This window comes from Dicentrarchus labrax, unplaced genomic scaffold, assembly GCF_905237075.1.
Source record: "Dicentrarchus labrax unplaced genomic scaffold, dlabrax2021, whole genome shotgun sequence".
Classification (NCBI taxonomy): Eukaryota; Metazoa; Chordata; class Actinopteri; family Moronidae; genus Dicentrarchus; species Dicentrarchus labrax.
Genome location: NW_026136720.1, coordinates 15,133,474 through 15,154,148, shown reverse-complemented (window position 1 = coordinate 15,154,148; position 20,675 = coordinate 15,133,474). Strand labels below are relative to the sequence as shown.

General features: G+C 40.9%; 1 protein-coding gene across 1 annotated transcript in view; it reads left to right on the top strand.

Annotated features, from left to right (window-relative positions):
• LOC127353922 (mucin-2) overlaps positions 1-20,675 on the top strand; it is a 32,252-nt gene that overhangs the window by 3,084 nt on the left and 8,493 nt on the right. The window contains 26 exon segments of the mRNA XM_051383529.1: positions 86-203; positions 293-431; positions 523-627; positions 751-820; positions 924-1,061; positions 1,168-1,332; positions 1,417-1,511; positions 1,651-1,777; positions 1,872-2,127; positions 5,427-5,476; positions 5,557-5,657; positions 5,757-5,908; positions 6,006-6,090; positions 6,092-6,145; positions 6,225-6,332; positions 6,417-6,596; positions 6,685-6,924; positions 7,013-7,169; positions 7,311-7,439; positions 7,589-7,739; positions 10,421-10,464; positions 10,880-11,074; positions 11,175-14,829; positions 14,831-15,351; positions 15,384-15,485; positions 15,939-16,138. Of these exon segments, the coding sequence (XP_051239489.1) occupies positions 86-203; positions 293-431; positions 523-627; positions 751-820; positions 924-1,061; positions 1,168-1,332; positions 1,417-1,511; positions 1,651-1,777; positions 1,872-2,127; positions 5,427-5,476; positions 5,557-5,657; positions 5,757-5,908; positions 6,006-6,090; positions 6,092-6,145; positions 6,225-6,332; positions 6,417-6,596; positions 6,685-6,924; positions 7,013-7,169; positions 7,311-7,439; positions 7,589-7,739; positions 10,421-10,464; positions 10,880-11,074; positions 11,175-14,829; positions 14,831-15,351; positions 15,384-15,485; positions 15,939-16,138 (7,337 nt within the window).

The window sequence follows — 20,675 nt, the reverse complement described above, 5'->3', positions numbered from 1 at the left end:
CATGTATGGCTTTTACAGGGTTTGCAGTGTGTATAAGGGTTTACTGTTGCCCTATGACTAATCTTGTCATTATGTTTCTCCTAAGGGACTGTGTTTGACGACATTAACCAAAGTGGGTGTGTTGCTGTTGATCAGTGCTCCTGCTTACACAATGGCAAGCCATACAAACCAGGGGATTCATACTCAGGCCCATGTAAAAACTGGTAATCACATCATTATATTCAATTTAATACTTACAACATGTGTATTTAAGGTGGTTTGTCCAGTTAAGGTGACTGAACTCTGTTCACAGCACTTGTACCCAGGGTCAGTGGAGCTGTAATGATATGAACTGTCATGGTGTCTGTTCCATATTGGGAGGCTCCCATATCTCCACCTATGATGATAAAACATACACTTTCCATGGAGACTGCTCTTATGTTCTCTCCGAGGTGAAAACTTAATTCATCCTTTTATTCACAAACAAAATTACAAAACTTGTTAATAAGCAAACAGTTTGTAATTGTGTTCATTTGACTTCAGGAAACAAATGGGACTTTCAGTGTACTTGGTGATCTGGTCAAATGTGAAAAATCAGATAAATCAACCTGCCTGACTGCAGTCACTCTACTCCTGTCTAAAGAAATGGTAAAATTACAGTTTATTATGATAAAGTGAAACCTATTTATTGGATCTTCTCCATGTCACGCCTGTTGGAAACACTGAGATTGTTCATTTTTAACAGTCATATTGAATTTTTTCCCACTGCAGATGATTGTAGTTCAAGCCAACGGACAGGTTTTGTATAACAAACAGATCTCTACACTGCCTCTTTTCGTGGGTGAGTGGTTGGTTCTTTTTGGTGTACATTCTCCTATGAAATTATAAGATATATTGAGTTTTCTCAAATTAAAACCATCTCTTTATTAAATTTTTTCCTGCAGATGATGCAACAGTCTTCAGCCCATCAACATTCTTCATTGTTATCCACACCACCTATGGGCTTTCTCTTGAGATTCAGCTCACACCCATCATGCAGGTCTACCTCAAAGCCAGTGTTTCCAATAAAGGAAAACTCAACGGTGTGCTTTACTTTTTGAACACTTGTGATTCTAGTGTAACATATATGATGAATAGTGTGGTGAGTATTTTATTAAGTGTTAAATCAAAGTCATTATCTTCATCCAGGCCTTTGTGGAGATTTTAATGATGTAGAAGCTGATGACTTCAGAACCACAAATGGACTGATTGAGGGAACGGCTGTGGCATTTGGCAACACATGGAAAACCAAAACAAGCTGCCTCGATGTGACAAACGTACTTAAGGACCCTTGCATTTTGAGTGTGGTCAACGGTAGGTCAGAGACATCAATGCACTGTATTTTAATATGATTCTTCACAAGACAATGCCAGTGAAGATGCTTCTTTGTTTTTGTAGAGAAATATGCCAAACACTGGTGCTCCTTGCTGTCCGACCCAGAAGGGATTTTCTCAAATTGCCATTCTGAAATAAACCCAGCAGTCTATCAAGCTGTAAGCAGTGATTTATTTTTGTTTGCAGTCTTAACGTGTGTGTGTGTGTGTGTGTGTGTGATTTATGTATTTGTGTTATTTTACTTTACAGCTGCTCATTAAAATTATACATTTAGCTTCTTGGTGTTTCTCTCCACAGTCTTGTATTTATGACACTTGTGCCTGTGAAGACAGTGAGGAGTGCATGTGTGCTGCCTTATCTTCCTATGTCCATGCATGTGCCGCTGAAGGTGTCTACCTGAATGGATGGAGGGACACTGTATGCCGTAAGTTAAACCCACACTATCAAATGTGAAATAAATGAAGCCAATATATGTTCTTAATATTTAAACATTGATTGGACCTGTTTCCTTTCAAAAGAGAAATACACGACTGGCTGTCCTTCTACTTTTGTGTATGGCTACCAAATGACGACTTGTGGACGCACCTGTCGCTCCCTTAGTCAGTCAGACTCAACATGTGACGTTGAATTTACCCCACTTGATGGCTGCGGGTGTGCTGAAGGAACTTACCTAAATGAGATTGATGTGTGTGTGTCAGCTACACAATGTCCTTGTTACGTTGGAGACACAGTGGTACACCATGGGCAATTCATCAAGCTCCACGGACGAACTTGGTAAGCATTTTAATATTTCCAATAAAATAAAGCAGAGCAATCTTTATGGGCATTTTATGCTTCGTTACTGACAGTAAGAGGTCGCAGGAAATGACAGGAAAGAGAGAAGGGGAATGCAACTTCACACCTAGCGCATTTATTTTTAAGATTAAGATTATTCTAGATTATTGTGTCCAAGGTTATGAGTTAAATGTCACTGGAGCAAATTGTGAGTCAACTGGGTCCGTGTATGTTTTGGTCATTGGATTTTCCTTTCAGAAACGGGTATTAAAAAACAGAAAACGAGTGGTTATTTGATTTTCGTTTTAAAATACAAAAATTAAAATTGAAATACAAGGCGTTTTTCTTTTTCATGGTCAAAAAGGGATAAGCGAAATTAAAAAAATTATTCGATTTTCATTTTCTATTTCATATAACAAAAAATTAAATCACTAGAAAACAGAAACAGAAAAAAGGCCTGTTGTTTTATATTCTGAGACCGGATGTTGTCATTTACAGGACGGTGCTGTGGAGAAGAAACAGTGGGCTAGTAGACTGCGGTCAATCCAGCCGTGAGTCCGATCTCCGTGGTCAAATCAGCCGCACTTAAATTTAGAGTGTACAAGTATTCTCAGCATTATGGTAAATGCGGAGAAACAGCGTATTTACTTCCGGTTTTCAAAATAAAGGTATTTAGAACAGTAAGCTTTTCACACAAAATGCAATGCCAGTCCACATTCTTCTTATTTTGCTGCTCTGCTGTGTCCATTTGTAGGTAAAATGGAAAAATAATTAGTTTTAACTTCAAAACACCATTGTACCTACTGTCTCTTCCTCACATATTATTTTTTATATTATTCAGTGTGACAGCTGTTGCAGGTGGTTCCACATACAGTTTACATTTTTACAGTAGCTCAAATATAAGAAAATATGGAATCTGGAAGTATAAATATGGGACTTTTATTCTTCAATTTCTCCACATTGGTACAGTAAAAATGCTTGATGTTAAGTGTACTTGTAGTCTTAGATGTGTAGAAGTCAAATATATCATCCATAGCCAGGAATTATTGAGCAAAGTGTTTTTACAGTAGCTCAAATATATGAAAATACCACATGGAGGTACAAATATGGACTTTTATTGTTGAATTTCTCCAAATTGGTACAGTAAAAATGCTTGATATTAAGTATGTTTGTAGTCTCATATGTGTGAAAGTCAAATATACCATCAGTAGCCAGGAAACACTGAGCAATATGTTTTTACAGTACCTCAAATATGTTCAAATATCTCTGGAGGCATAAATATGAGACTTTTATGTTGGCATTTCTCCACACTGGTGCAGTAAAGATACTTGATATAAAGTGTTTTTTTTATTCATCAGGGGCACAACACTTTAATGTAACATATTTTAATTATAGCTTACGGCTCTAAATACCTTTATTTTGAGAACCGGAAGTAAATACGCTGTTTCTCCGCATTTACCATAATGCTGACAATACTTGTACACTCTAAATTTAAGTGCGGCTGATTTGACCACGGAGATCGAACTCACGGCTGGATTGACCGCAGTCTACTAGGCTACTGTTTCTTCTACGGTCCGTGTATGTTTTGGTCATTGGATTTTCCTTTCAGAAACGGGTATTAAAAAACAGAAAACGAGTGGTTATTTCATTTTCGTTTTAAAATACAAAAATGAAAATTGAAATACAAGGCGTTTTTCTTTTTCATGGTCAAAAGGGGATGAGCGAAATTTTAAAAATGATTCGATTTTCATTTTCTATTTCATATAACAAAAAATAAAATCACTAGAAAACAGAAACGGAAAAAGGCCTGTTAATTCATATTCTGAGACCGGATGTTGTCATTAACAGGACGGTGCTGTGTAGAAGAAACAGTGGCCTAGTAGACTGCGGTCAATCCAGCCGTGAGTCCGATCTCCGTGGTCAAATCAGCCGCACTTAAATTTAGAGTGTACAAGTATTCTCAGCATTATGGTAAATGCGGAGAAACAGCGTATTTACTTCTGGTTTTCAAAATAAAGGTATTTAGAGCCGTAAGCTATAATTAAAATATGTTACATTAAAGTGTTTCATGCGCCCCTGATGAATAAAAAACACTTTATATCAAGTATCTTTACTGCACCAGTGTGGAGAAATGCCAAAATAAAAGTCCAGAGATTGCATATTTGACCGTATTTGAGGTACTGTAAAAACATATTGCTCAGTGTTTCCTGGCTACTGATGGTATATTTGACTTTTACACATATGAGACTACAAACATACTTAATATCAAGCATTTTTACTGTACCAATTTGGAGAAATTCAACAATAAAAGTCCATATTTGTACCTCCAAGTGGTATTTTCATATATTTGAGCCACTGTAAAAACATATTGCTCAATATTTCCTGGCTATGGGTGAAGCATTTTCATTATACTTCAATAATGCTGCAGTAATCATGACAAAATTTCACACAAATGTTTAATAACATCTTGATAATATAAACACTAAACACAAAATCCTACACAATTCTAATTTGTTTACTTTTCACACAAAATGCAATGCCAGTCCACATTCTTCTTATTTTGCAGCTCTGCTGTGTCCATTTGTAGGTAAAAGGGAAAAATAATTAGTTTTAACTTCAAAACACCATTGTACCTACTGTCTCTTCCTCACATATTATTTTTTATATTATTCAGTGTGACAGCTGTTGCAGGTGGTTCCACATACAGTTTACATTTTTACAGTAGCTCAAATATAAGAAAATATAGAATCTGGAAGTATAAATATGGGACTTTTATTCTTCAATTTCTCCACATTGGTACAGTAAAAATGCTTGATATTAAGTATACTTGTAGTCTTTTTTCCGTTTCTGTTTTCTAGTGATTTTATATTTTGTTATATGAAATAGAAAATGAAAATCGAATAATTTTTTAAATTTCGCTCATCCCTTTCTGACCATGAAAAAGAAAAACGCCTTGTATTTCAATTTGAATTTTTGTATTTTAAAACGAAAATCAAATAACCACTCGTTTTCTGTTTTTTAATACCCGTTTCTGAAAGGAAAATCCAATGACCAAATGATACACGGACCTAAAATAGTTTCTAGCTCCCTGCAATCCTCTCCATTCAGAGAAAAGACCAATGTAATTACTGTTAATTTAGCCTCTGTGTGTAGACAATGAGACAACGTCTAAAGGCTAGACTAGTTGAGAACTACTATCTTAGTTTTTGTAAGATAAATTGAGCAGACACTTTCAAGAATTAACAAAAAAATACATTTCTCTTTCTTATTTCTTATTGCCCTTTTTATGTGCCTTTCAGCTCCTGCCACAGTGGAAAGTTAAGCTGTACAGGAAGCCACATAAGTGAATGTAGGTATAACGTCATAGTATTCCTTCTATAGAAAGGTACGGTATGAGCAACACCTTTGTAACATTATCATTGTCATCAGCCTGCACCGATCCAATGGTTTTCTTCAACTGCTCAAGTGCAAAGCCAGGTGTGAAGGGATCAGAGTGCCAAAGGAGCTGCCAGACACTGGACAACAAATGCGTAAGATTGAGAGACTGGTTCATGACTGCTGATGGATATTTTACACTTTACTAAAGTAACAGGATGACATGTTGAATAACTTGCTGTTACACTGTATAGGTTAGTACACAGTGTATCTCAGGCTGTGTATGTCCCGATGGCCTGCTGTCAGATGGTAAAGGAGGCTGTATAAAGGAGGAGGACTGTCCCTGCCCATATGGTGGAGAATACTATAATTCTGGACAGACAATCACTGTGGACTGCAATAACTGGTGAGCCCTTTAATCTTTTCCAATGTAGTGCTGTGTCAGTTCCCTATTTAAATTAGAGATATATAACTTGACATTACTTCATCTATTTAAATCATAGCACTTGCAAAAGCAGAAAATGGGAATGTACAGATAATGATTGTGATGGAACCTGTACCATATATGGAGAAGGGCACTACATCACTTTTTGATGAAAAGAGATTCTCCTTTCATGGCGACTGTGGCTACGTCTTCACTCAGGTATAGCACAAACCTATGTTTAATTTTTGTGATTTGTCAAAAACTTCAGTCTTGTGATACTGACATCAATATCTTGCAGGATTACTGTGGGGACGATATGAATGGCACCTTCAGGGTCCTGACGGAGAGCATCCCATGTGGGACAACTGAGAGCATCTGCTCCACTGCTATCAAGCTGTACTTGGGGGTAAATAACACTATTACATGGATTTAAAATATTTTTTAAAATGCTGAACTTAACTTTTACATGAGCATGTTTTGTTTCTTTCAGAACAATGAAATTATTCTTTCTGAGGAAAATATCAGAGTTATCAAACAAAGCAAAGGGGAGGAAATACCCTATCAGGTCCACACTATGGGTATATATCTGGTAATTGAGGCAAAGAATGGTCTTGTTCTCATTTGGAATAAGAAGACAACACTCATGATCAAACTCAGCCCCACATTCAAGGTTGGTGAGCAGATACATGGGTATTCAAGTAAATGTTAATACGGTTGGTTGCCTTTTTACAAATTAATTAGATCTCATTTTATTCCAGGGAAAAGTCTGCGGCCTGTGTGGGAATTATGATGGGAATATCAAGAACGATTTCACCACCAGAAACAAAGAAGTTGTGGTTGAAGCCCTTGAGTTTGGAAACAGCTGGAAAGTGTCACACACCTGCCCTAATGCAAACGCACTAAAAAATCCCTGCAGTATGTACTCACACAGGCAGGCATGGGCATTAAAACACTGCGGAATTATCAACAAGGAAGTATTTGCAAGTTGCCATTCAAAGGTAAGGAAACTGCTGAACAATGGCTACACAATAACTTTCTATATAAGTAGCTAGCAGAATATAATTCAGCTTCTTCTTCCTCAAAAAGGTGGATCCAAAAAATTATCATGATGCCTGTGTGGAAGACACATGTGCTTGCAATACAGGAGGAGATTGTGAGTGTTTCTGCTCGGCTGTAGCTGCCTACGCAGCAGCCTGTAACAAGGCTGGAGCCTGTGTGAAATGGAGAACTCCCACAATCTGCCGTGAGTGTTTATGAAAGGAAATAAACAAAAATCCAATGCATGTTCATCTGTCAGCAACACCACCTTCGTCATTTAATTATATATGTACCAATTTTATCTTTTCTTGTATCCTGTTAATATTCCTTTCTTTTGTCTCATCAGCTCTGTTCTGTGATTATTACAACCCTGATGGAGAGTGTGAATGGCACTATGAGTCCTGTGGAAAACCATGCATGAAGACATGCAGGAATCCCTCAGGGATATGCTACAATAACATTCCAGCATTAGAAGGTACAAATGACATAAAAGTAGTATATGTATTTTTAGGGTTAGAATTATTTAGGGAGAGTTGATTGACCATGCCTACTTTTTTTGTACCAAAGTCTATTGGTTAAGCACAGTTGTGCTAACTGTCGTGTTAATGACTTTTTGTTTGTAAGGCTGCTATCCAAGATGTCCACCTGAACAATCTTATTTGGAAGAAGCTACCATGAAGTGTGTGTCAAAGGAGGAATGCGGTTGTTATGATGACGAAGGGAAGCATTACACAGAAGGGGAGGTCATACCTTCAAAGAAAAACTGTCAATCCTGGTAGGACACTTTACATAATCTTGATGTTTCAGTTGGTGCAGAAGTTAGTGGTCACCTTTAAAATGTTTTTACAATATGTAGGGATAATGCAGCCTCCACATCATCCATTAATTCCTGATAATGGACACCACGATGGGCATTATCCATTCAGCTTATACAATGGTCACTTGCCAAAGGAAAAAATAAGATCATTATTTTAATAGGGATAGGGAACAGTTAACAGACAGTTTCACTGAAACTATGTGTAAGTGTCCTACATCAGGAATTAATGTACACCCTGCAGCCAATTGAAAATCAAAAAAGTATTCACTACTACACTCAGACCATGGTATGATACCACACAGTTTCCATTGCATTAGAAACTTATGGGCTGGTAATTATTCTTTCAGGTATTAGGAAGGACCACGGGTGTTTGTTATGGTTCATAAAAAACTTTAGATTTTGATTGCCAAACACATGAAAAGTGACCATGGTGTAATGTCCTTTAAGGCAGTAGTTCCCAACCTTTTTTCCTTGAAGCCCCCCTTGCCTGTGTCCAAGACAAGCCAGTGCAGTGTCAGGTGTGATGGTTGTGACAGCCAGTCTAAAGTCCTGGTGGACATCAAGTCTGTTTCTGGCTTTTGTTTTCATTGTCACAAGGGCACTGAATGCTGTCACAGACAAGTATGTAGTGCTGAATGGGAGAATAACCCTTGTTACTGCGTGTTTGGCCAGTCTGGGAGCAACAGTTTGTCCTTTGACAATCCAAAACTCGGTGCGTAAAGACGCACGCACAGTGCCAGCAGACTGCTTCAGCAGCAGTGGAAAATGCTGTAATTCCCCGCTCGACATTTTTTCAACTCTGTAATCCAGTTTGCGCACAAAAGCGTCCAGGGCGTGTTTGCACTGGATGACACTGGATTCAGCTCCTGCATCCGCTTGTTCGTCTCATTGTAGAGTGGGAATGTGTCCGCCAGGTATGCCGTTTTGATCCAAAACGCATCAGTCAGCTGTTCACACAGTGGTCAAGTTAGATCTTGCAAGAATTCCTTGATTTTTTCTTGCAGTTCCATAAAACACACAAGCACTTGTCCACGCAACAACCACCGCACCTTTGTGTGTAGCAGCAGTGTTTGATGCGCTTCATCCTCGCACAGCTCGGCAAAAAGTCTCTTGTTTCATGGGAGAGCTTTAATAAAGTTTACAACTTTAACAACAGTTAACAGGGTGTTACTAAGGTCTTCTGAAAGTTTTTTACATGCCACTGCTTGCCGATGTAGCATGCAGTGGAAAATCACGCTCCCTGGGGCTTTTTCCAAGGCGGCTGTTAAACCCCTTGTTTTGCCCATCATTGCTGCGGCCCCGTCAGTGCAACATGCGACCAGGTTTTCATAGGGGAGATTGTTGGATGAAAGATATGACTCCACAGCCATAAATATATCCTGGCCGGTTGTTGTTGTTGCTAGATTTGTAGACAAATAATGTCTTGTTTCAAGTCCACGCCATCAATATACTGCACATAAACGATGAGGACGGACTCGTTTGACACTGTTGTTGTTTTGTCCAGCTGAATGGCAAAGTTAACATTCCTCAGCTTCTCGTGCAGCTGGTTTTGGCAATCCGCAGCCATTTTATCAATTCTGTCTTTCACAGTGTTGTCTGAGAGTGGGACAGTTTTCGCTTCTTCCTCTCAAAATATTCTCGACTTTCACCAATAGTCTGGTGGTGTTTGGTCTCCTGGTGTTGTTTCAGTTTGTTTGGCTTCATGCTATCATTAGCTAGCTTATGTTTTATTCATAAAGTGATGCTGACAGCAGGAAAACAATCAGGGATGAATTACCCAGGTCTAGCCTAGCCCGCCAACTGACCGGAGGAGACGACAAGGTTGCTTACGCAAGTTCAGAGGTCAGGGTGTTGTTGGTAATAAATAGCTTAATGAATTTATATGTGACCAAAAATATGTTTCAGTTTGGATTATACAGAGTTTTGATTATCCAATTGGGTGTGTTATTGGGATTTTATAAATTTAATGTGCACAAATATAATTTTGGCAACCTCAGAACCTCAGCAGACAAAGTTGTGTGCACCCCCTGCGATCTCTGGACCCCAGGTTGGGAACCACTGCTTTTATTTTTGGTCCATAATCAGGAATTAATGGACCTCATGGAGTCCTGCAAGTTGTCCATTCATTTCTAATAATGGACACCTTGTAGGGCAGTGGGCTTTCCCTGTCATGTTTACCACAATTAGCGGAGAGTTTTCCTCAGACAAAACTTATTGTTGTCTGGGTCCTACAGAAGTTGAATTCTAATTTCCGGACAAATTGAAGATCCTACTGTCACCATGTTTTCCATACATAATACTTCGTTAATTTATTTGCCATCACAATCCATACCATAAACATTTTCAGTTAAATACCGCTGAGCTGCCACAACCAAAATGAAAATGGGATTAAATATGCCCAGTTTTTTGCATGTTGTATTTTTTATTTCTGAAATTATTTTAAGTTGGATTTGACGATTACGTGCAAAAATAACTGCTGACAATCAGGGAAAGAATTAGTAGTTACCCAGATACCAAAGCAGAGAAAATTACCAGTTTGCTGGTCAGGTACTGAGTTCCACGCCCTATGGCAACATCAACCTGATCCCCCTCTATATTCATACATTGTGTTTAACCTTCTTTCTTCATTTACCTTTTAGTGCTTGTTCTTCAACAACAGTTGAGTGCAGCTATAATGTCCAAGGTGAGTGTGGTTTTGACTATTACTGTGTTTATTTGTTGTCACTAAGAAACCAGATAATATGAAGATTAGGAGCTATACCTAACTCTGGATTTGGCTGTCCAATATCACGATACGACTATTCGTTCCTTTTTCCTTTCAGTTCAGCGGCACACTAAACTCCTGTATCAGGTGGAAACGCAACTACACGAATTTTCATTCATTTCATTTTCATAGCTTGCCATGCTGTTGCTCCCGCTTTGCTCTGTCTTAATAATAATAATAATACAAATTTGACTGACAAAATGCAAGTCGACTTGGGGTCTTCTTGACTGATGACTTGAATCATCAGCTTTTCATGGCCAGCCCTATAAAAACCAAAAAGACAATACTATCTATTAAAACAATAAATATTATATTATAATCATTTCTTTTGCAGCTTGCACTTGTTCATATAAAGGACTGACATACAAGTATGGAGATAAAATCTATGACACACATGATGGAGATGGAACCTGTATGACTGCTGTTTGTGGAGAAAATGGAAATATTATCAGAACCATAGAGGATTGCTCTGAAACTTCAACACCACCACCAACAACAACAACAACAGTCTTTGTTTTTAACACAACTGGTAAGACCCTCTCAAAAATGCACAGTGTAGTGTGGAAGGTGTAGATTTTGACCCCTTTAAATACAACTTGATGACTTAGTCTTTTATTTCTTTTTGACAGTCACAGAAAAACCTACCACAACAGAAAAGGCAACAACAACCACAACCACAGAAACACCCACAATTACAACCACAACCACAACCACAGAAACACCCACAACCACAACCACACCCACCACAACAACCACAGAAACACCCACAACCAGCACAACAACCACAACCACACCCACACCCACTACAACAACCACAGAAACACCCACAACCACCACAGAAACACCCACAACCACAACAACCACAGAAACACCCACAACAACCACAGAAACACCCACAACAACCACAGAAACACCCACAACAACCACAGAAACACCCACAACCACAACCACAACCACAACCACACCCACCACAACACCCACAACCACCACAGAAACAACCACAGAAACAACCACAGAAACACCCACAACCACATCCACCACAACAGCCACAGAAACACCCGCTAACTGCTTTGTTTGTAAGTGGTCAGATTGGATGAGCAATCATTACCCTGACCAAACCAGAAATGGTGGAGAGTATGAACCCATTGATAAAATTACTGTTCTAAATCTGACTGATTGCAGAAAACCTTTGGGAATAGAATGTAGATCAACCCTACTACCTGATGTATCTTTAAATGACCTTGGTCAAAACATAACATGCGATTCAGCAGTTGGACTGACTTGTCATAACAAAGACCAAAGTGATAGTCAATGTCAGAACTATGAAGTACGAGTCCATTGTTGCACCTACATTTGTCCAACAACCACACCCACACCCACTACAACAACCACAGAAACACCCACAACCACCACAGAAACACCCACAACCGCACCCACCACACCAACCACACCCACCACAACAACCACAACCACACCCACCACAACACCCACAACCACCACAGAAACAACCACAGAAACACCCACAACCACACCCACCACAACAACCACAACCACACCCACCACAACACCCACAACCACCACAGAAACACCCACAACCACAACCACATCCACCACAACAACCACAACAACCACAACCACAACCACACCCACCATAACACCCACAACCACCACAGAAACACCCACAACCACCACAGAAACACCCACAACCACAACAACCACAGAAACACCCACAACAACCACAGAAACACCCACAACCACAACCACACCCACCACAACAACCACAACCACACCCACCACAACACCCACAACCACCACAGAAACAACCACAGAAACAACCACAGAAACACCCACAACCACATCCACCACAACAGCCACAGAAACACCCGCTAACTGCTTTGTTTGTAAGTGGTCAGATTGGATGAGCAATCATTACCCTGACAAAACCAGAAATGGTGGAGAGTATGAACCCATTGATAAAATTACTGATCTAAATCTGACTGATTGCAGAAAACCTTTGGGAATAGAATGTAGATCAACCCTACTACCTGATGTATCTTTAAATGACCTTGGTCAAAACGTAACATGCGATTCAGCAGTTGGACTGACTTGTCATAACAAAGACCAAAGTGATGGTAAATGTCATAACTATGAAGTACGAGTCCATTGTTGCACCTACATTGTTGACATTTGTCCAATAACCACACCGCCACCCACTACAACAACCACAGAAACACCCACAACCACCACAGAAACACCCACAACCGCAGCCACCACACCAACCACAACCGCCACAACAACCACAACCACACCCACCACAACACCCACAACCACCACAGAAACAACCACAGAAACACCCACAACCACAACCACACCCACCACAACAACCACAACCACACCCACCACAACACCGACAACCACCACAGAAACACCCACAACCACATCCACCACAACAACCACAGAAACACCCACAACAACCACAACCACAACCACACCCACCACAACACCCACAACCACCACAGAAACACCCACAACCACATCCACCACAACAACCACAGAAACACCCACAACAACCACAGAAACACCCACAACCGCACCCACCACACCAACCACAAGAACAACCACAACAACCACAGAAACACCCACAACCACAACCACACCCACCACAACAACCACAGAAACACCCACAACCACCACAGAAACACCCACAACCGCACCCACCACACCAACCACACCCACCACAACAACCACAACCACACCCACCACAACACCCACAACCACCACAGAAACACCCACAACCACAACCACATCCACCACAACAACCACAGAAACACCCACAACAACCGCACCCACCACACCAACCACAAAAACAACCACAACAACCACAGAAACACCCACAACCACAACCACAACCACACCCACCACAACAACCACAGAAACAACCCCAACCACAACCACACCAACACCCACTACAGCAACCACAGAAACACCCACAACCACAACCACCACAATAACCACAACCACACCCACCACAACAACCACCACAACAACCACAACCACCACAACCACACCCACCACAACAACCACAGAAACACCCTCAACAACCACAGAAACACCCACAACCACAACCACCACAGAAACACCAACCACAACCACCACAGAAACACCCACCACAACAACCACAACCACAGGAACACCCCTAACCACAACCACCACAACAACCACAACCACACACACCACAACACCCACAGAAACACCCACAACAACCACAGAAACACCCACAACCACCACAGAAACACCCACAACCACAACCACAACCACACCCACCACAACAACCACAGAAACACCCTCAACAACCACAGAAACACCCACAACCACAACCACCACAGAAACACCCACAACCACAACCACAACCACAACCACACCCACCACAACAACCCCAGAAACACCCTCAACAACCACAGAAACACCCACCACAACAACAGGAACACCCCTAACCACAACCACCACAACAATCACAACCACACACACCACACCACCCACAGAAACACCCACAACAACCACAGAAACACCCACAACCACCACAGAAACACCCACAACCGCACCCACCACACCAACCACAAAAACAACCACAACAACCACAGAAACACCCACAACCACAACCACCACAACAACCACAGAAACACCCACAACCACCACAACAACCCCAACCACAACCACACCCACACCCACTACAGCAACCACAGAAACACCCACAACCACAACCACCACCACCACAATAACCACAACCACACCCACCACAACAACAACCACAACAACCACAACCACCACAACAACCACAGAAACACCCTCAACAACCACAGAAACACCCACAACCACAACCACCACAGAAACACCCACCACAACAACCACAACCACCACAGAAACACCCACCACAACAACCACAACCACAGGAACACCCCTAACGACAACCACCACAACAACCACAACCACACACACCACAACACCCACAACCACACCCACAATCACCACAACCACACCCACTACAGCAACCACAGAAACACCCACAACCACAACCACCACAACACCCACAACCACACCCACAACCACACCCACAACCACCACAACAACCACCACAACAACCACAACCACACCCACCACAACAACCACAGAAACACCCTCAACAACCACAGAAACACCCACAACCACCACAGAAACACCCACACCCACCACAACAACCACAACCACAGGAACACCTCTAACCACAACCACCACAACAACCACAACCACACACACCCACAACCACCACAGAAACACCAACAACCACACCCACCACAACAACCACACCAACCACAGAAACCCCCACAACCACAACCACCACAGAAACACCCACAACGACACCCACCACAACAACTACAAAAACAACCACAAAAACCACAGATACACCCACAACCACTACCACACCCACCACAACAACCACAACCACAGGAACACCCCTAACCACAACAACCACAACAACCACAGAAACACCCACAACCACACCCACCACAACAACCACAGAAACACCCACAACCACAACCACAGAAACAACCACAACCACAGAAAAACCCACCACAACACAAAAGGTAACAACAACAACCACAGAAAAACCCACCACAACAGAAAAAGCAACAAGCACAACAATTGCTGTTGTAACTGGTGGTACAGTGGTTTCAACATTACAAACAAGACATGTGGTCATGGGTACAACTACAAAAGCCACAGGAAAGCCCACCACAACAAGCCTGACAGAAAATGAACAACAACAACTATGAAAAATCTGAGTACCCCAGCAACAACAGAAAAGACCACTCTTGAAACTCCAACTGTAACTTCTCAGTCATCAACCCCAGGAAGAACAACCATATGTTTTTGCAAGTACATGGATCAAATTTTCTCTCCTGGTAAGCAACAGGCTTTCGTTATTAGTTGTCGTACATATTATCACTGTAACATTTTGATCATCGTTACACCTGTCCTTACAATGTAACATGGTAAACCTGGCACAACAACTTAAACTGTAAGGTGTTTATGCTCTGAGGTGAAATCCTGTTTGCACTGAGATCTAAGATCAGAATCCAAATTCTGAGTTTGTCTGCATTCATACATTATCTTTATTCTATTTATGACTGAGCAGTCTGACTCTAATGACCACAACTGACAAGTATTTTTCCAGGAACTATTTATGATATCATTTGTATCCGATCAAGGATTTTACATTTTACATTCAAGTATTGATTTAGAAAACATTCATGTAGTATTCACAAAGTTGCATTTTAAAGACAGCTGTAACCCTTGATTTTGTCTTGTATCACTAATCATTTTGATCTAACTGCCTTGGTTTTATTCTCATATAGGTAGCTTCATGTACAATAAAACTGATGGAGCAGGCTGGTGTTTCACTGCATATTGCAGAGGGACATGCACTGTTGAGAAGCTTAGTGGACCATGCCACTCTACTACTCCTACAACTACCACACCAAGCACCACAACACAAATTGGCTCAACAACCAAACAACCTCACAGTGACTGTTTACATCTCAAGCCACCAAGAAAGGTATTTGACTTTTGTTGCATAAACGTATACTTTAAATTAACCATCTTAAAATAAAAACATATCATGTACTGACCCCAAATTCAGTCAGAACTGCAAAGTTTTATCTAAACTGGCTTCGTTTCAATTCAATTTCAATTCAATTTTATTTGTATAGCGCCAATTCATAACAGAAGTTATCTCAGGACACTTTTCAAATAGAGCAGGTCTAGACCGAACTCTTTAACATTAATTACAGAGACCCAACAGTACCACCATGAGCAAGCACTTGGCGACAAGGGCAAGGGAAAAACTGCCTGTTAAAAGGCAGAAACCTAGGACAGATCCTCCGGCTCTAGGTGGGTGGTCGTCTGTCTCGACCAGTTGGGGTGAGAGAGAGAGAGAGAGAGAGAGAGAGAGAGAGAGAGAGAGAGAGAGACAGACAGACAGACGCATAGCAACAACAGTATTGGCAACGGCAATCTAGCAGGACCATGGCAGGAGGCTCCACCAGGATCGACAAGAACCTGCGAGACAAGAAAGCACAAGAACTCCGGGGAAGAAGTGAAGTTAGTAACATGCATAAATGGAACATGAATGAGTGCAGAAAGAGAGAGGAAGGGAGGAGCTCAGTGCATCATGGGAAATCCCCCGATAGTCTAGGCCTATAGCAGCATAACTAAGGGATGGTTCAGGACTCACCTGATCCAGCCCTAACTATAAGCTTTATCAAAGAGGAATGTCTTAAGCCTACTCTTGAATGTGGTGAGGGTGTCTGCCTCCCGAACCACAACTGGAAGCTGGTTCCACAAGAGAGGAGCTTGGTAACTGAAGGCTCTGGCTCCTCTTCTACTTTTAGAGACTATAGGAACCACAAGTAGCCCAGCATTCAGAGAACGAAGTGTTCTAGAGGGGTAATAGGGTACTATGAGCTCTTTAAGATATGAAGGGGCCTGACCATGAAGAGCTTTATAGGTGAGGAGGAGGATTTTAAATTCAATTATACATTTTACAGGGAGCCAATGCAGAGAAGCTACTACAGGAGAGATGTGATCTCTTTTTCTAGTTCCTGTCAGTACTGATAATGGGGCAACCTGATAATAAAGAGTTGCAGTAATCCAGCCTTGAAGTAACAAATGCATGGATTAGTTTTTCTGCATCTGTCTGTGATAGGATGTGTCTAATTTTTCTAATATTACGTAAATGAAAGAAGGCGGTCCTAGAGGTCTGCTTTATGTGGGAGTTAAATGACAAATCCTGATCAAAGACAACTCCAAGATTCCTGACAGTGGTGCTAGAGGCCAAGTTAATGCCATCTAGAGTAACTATATCTTTAGACAGTGAGTCTCTAAGGCTTTTGGGGCAAAGAACAAGAATTTCGTTTTTTTCTGAGTTTAACATCAGAAAATTGCAGGTCATCCAGGATTTTATGTCCGTAAGACATGTTTGTAATTTAGATAATTGATTAATTTAATTGGGTTTGATCTATAGATATAACTGCGTATCATCTGCATAACAGTGAAAGTTAATGGAGTGATTCCTAATAATGTTGCCTAAAGGGAGCATATATAAAGTAAATAGTATTGGTCCAAGTACAGAACCTTGTGGAACTCCATGACTAACTGTAGTATTTATTGAAGATTCATCGTTAACATGTACAAACTGCGAGCGATCTGATAAATATGACTTAAACCAGCTTAGTGCGGTTCCTTTAATGCCAATTTGATGCTCAAGTCTCTCTAAAAGAATATTATGGTCAATGGTGTCAAATGCAGCACTAAGATCTAATAATACAAGTACAGAGACAAGTCCATTGTCAGAAGCAGTCAGAAGGTCATTATTAACTTTAACCAGAGCTGTCTCTGTGCTATGATGAACTCTAAATCCTGACTGAAAATCCTCAAATAAACTATTGTTATGTAGACAGTCACACAACTCTTTGGCGACTACTTTCTCCAGAATCTTAGAGAGGAAGGGGAGGTTAGAGATTGGTCTATAGTTGGCTAAAACCCCTGGGTCAAGAGTGGACTTTTTAAGAAGGGGTTTAATTACAGCTACTTTAAAGGACTGTGGTACATATCCTGATAATAAAGAAAGATTAATCATATCCAGTAAAGAAGTGCCAATTAAGGGAACAACTTCTTTAAGCAGCCTAGTTGGGATCGGGTCTAACAGACAGGTTGATGGCTTCGATGAAGAAATGATTGAAGTTAACTGATGAAGATCGATAGCAGAAAAACAGTCTAAATATATATCTAAGTTTACATTGACAGAAGTCCCTGAACTTGGAGAGCCACTGATAACTGTTGATGGCAGTTGGTGATTAATTTTTTCTCTAATAGTAATAATTTTATTACAAAAGAATCTCATAAAGTCATTGCTACTTAAGTTTATGGGGATATGTGGCTCAATAGAGCTGTGACTCTCTGTCAGCCTGGCTACAGTGCTGAAAAGGAACCTAGGGTTGTTCTTATTTTCTTCTATTAGTGCTGAGTTATAGGCTCCTCTGGCATTACAGAGGGCCTTTCTATAAATTTTAAGATTATCTTGCCAATTTGAGCGATATTCTGATAATTTGGAAGAAATCTGAATTTCCTTTCAGATTTCCTAGCTATTTGTTTTAACTGGCGGGTTTGGTGGTTATACCACGGTGCTAATCTCCATGTTTTAATAATTCCTTTTATAGGAGCGATAGAGTCATGTTGATGTGTGAGCCGTAGCACATCGACAGATTATCAATTTCAGAGGGACTAAAGTTGTTATAGGACTCTGTTAAATTCAGACATGGCATGAATTAAACACGAAGGAATCTCCTCCTAAATTAGCTACAGCACTGTCAGATAGACATCTGCGTAGGAAGTTTGCCTAATGGCTTATAATCTAATAGTATGAATTCAAAAGTTATTAATAATGGTCAGATAAAGGATTATGTGGAAGACTATTAAATGTCAATATCAATGCCATATAATAAAACAAGGTCAAGAGTGTGATTAAAACAATGAGTTGGTTTATTTACACTCTGACAGAAGCCAATTGAGTCTATTAATGATATAAATGCATTACTAAGGCTGTCATTGTCAACATCCACATGAATATTAAAATCAGCTACAATAATTACTTTATCTGATTTAAGGACTAAACTTGATAGAAACTCTGAAAATTCAGATATAAAATCAGAGTACGGTCCAGGAGCGCGGTACACTATAACAAATAGAACTGGCTGCAGTGTTTTCCAGTTTGGGTGAGAAAGACTAAGAACAAGGCTTTCAAATGAATTATAATTTAGTTTAGGTTTAGGGTCCATTAAAACGCTCGAATCATATATGGCTGCCACTCCACCTCCTCGGCCTGTGCCTCGAGGAATGTGAGCATTAATATGACTGGGGGGGGGGGTGGATTCATTTAGGCTAACATACTCCTCGTGGGACAACCAGGTCTCAGTAAGACAAAGTAAATCAATATCATAATCTGATATTAATTCATTCACTAAAACAGCTTTAGAGGACAGTGACCTGATATTTAACAGCCCATTCTCTTATTTTGTGCTACTGAGGAGTTAGTTTTAATTTTTATCAGGTTTTTATGTTGAACTCCTCTTGTTTTTATTTCTTTAAATAATTGAGGTGGTCGGGGGACAGACACAGTCTCTATGGGGTTTTGGGTGGGTGACTGTTCTAAAGAAAGAGCAGAGAAGTGTGTAAGACAGCAGCTCTGCTTCCTGGTCCTAACTCTGGACTGTCAGGTTTTAGAGATAAACTTCGCCATATTTCCAGATAAGAGAGCCGCTCCATCCAAAGTGGGATGGATGCCGTCTCTCCTAATCAGACCAGGTTTTCCCCAAAAAGGCTTCCAGTTATCAATGAAGCCCACATCGTTTGCTGAACACCACCTCGACAGCCAGCGGTGGAATGACGACATGCGGCTTTACATGTCATCACTGGTCACATTGGGCAGGGGTCCATAGAAAACTACGGAGTCCGACATTGTCTTAGCATAATTACACACCGACTCCACATTAATCTTAGTGACCTCCGATTGGCGTAAACGGGTGTCATTACCGCCGACGTGGATAACAATCTTACTGTATTTACGTTTACCTTTAGCCAGCAGTTTTAAATATGATTCAATGTCGCCGCTCTGGCCCCAGGGAAACATTTAACTATGGAGCTGCCAATAACCAGAGTTGGTTCCTCAGCGGGTGTATCGCTGAGTGGGGAAAATGTATTAGAAACGTGAAGCGGTTGGTGGTGACCTGTGGGCTTCGCCGTTCTAGTCTTCCTTCGCTCAGTCACCCAGCCTCCCTGTCTTCCCGGCTGCTCGGGAACTACCGGGGGATCTACAGAGCTAACAGAAGCTACCTTCGGTCGGACCGCACCGGCTACCGGGGGCTGGCTAACTATAGCGGCTAAAGATATCTCCGTGGTGCGGTGCCGTTCCTCTAACTCACTGAGCCTCGCCTCCAGCGCAGTAAATAAACTACATTTAATACAGGTACCATTATCTTTAAAGGAGGCAGAGGAATAACTGAACATCTGACACACTGAGCAGGACAGAGGAGAGG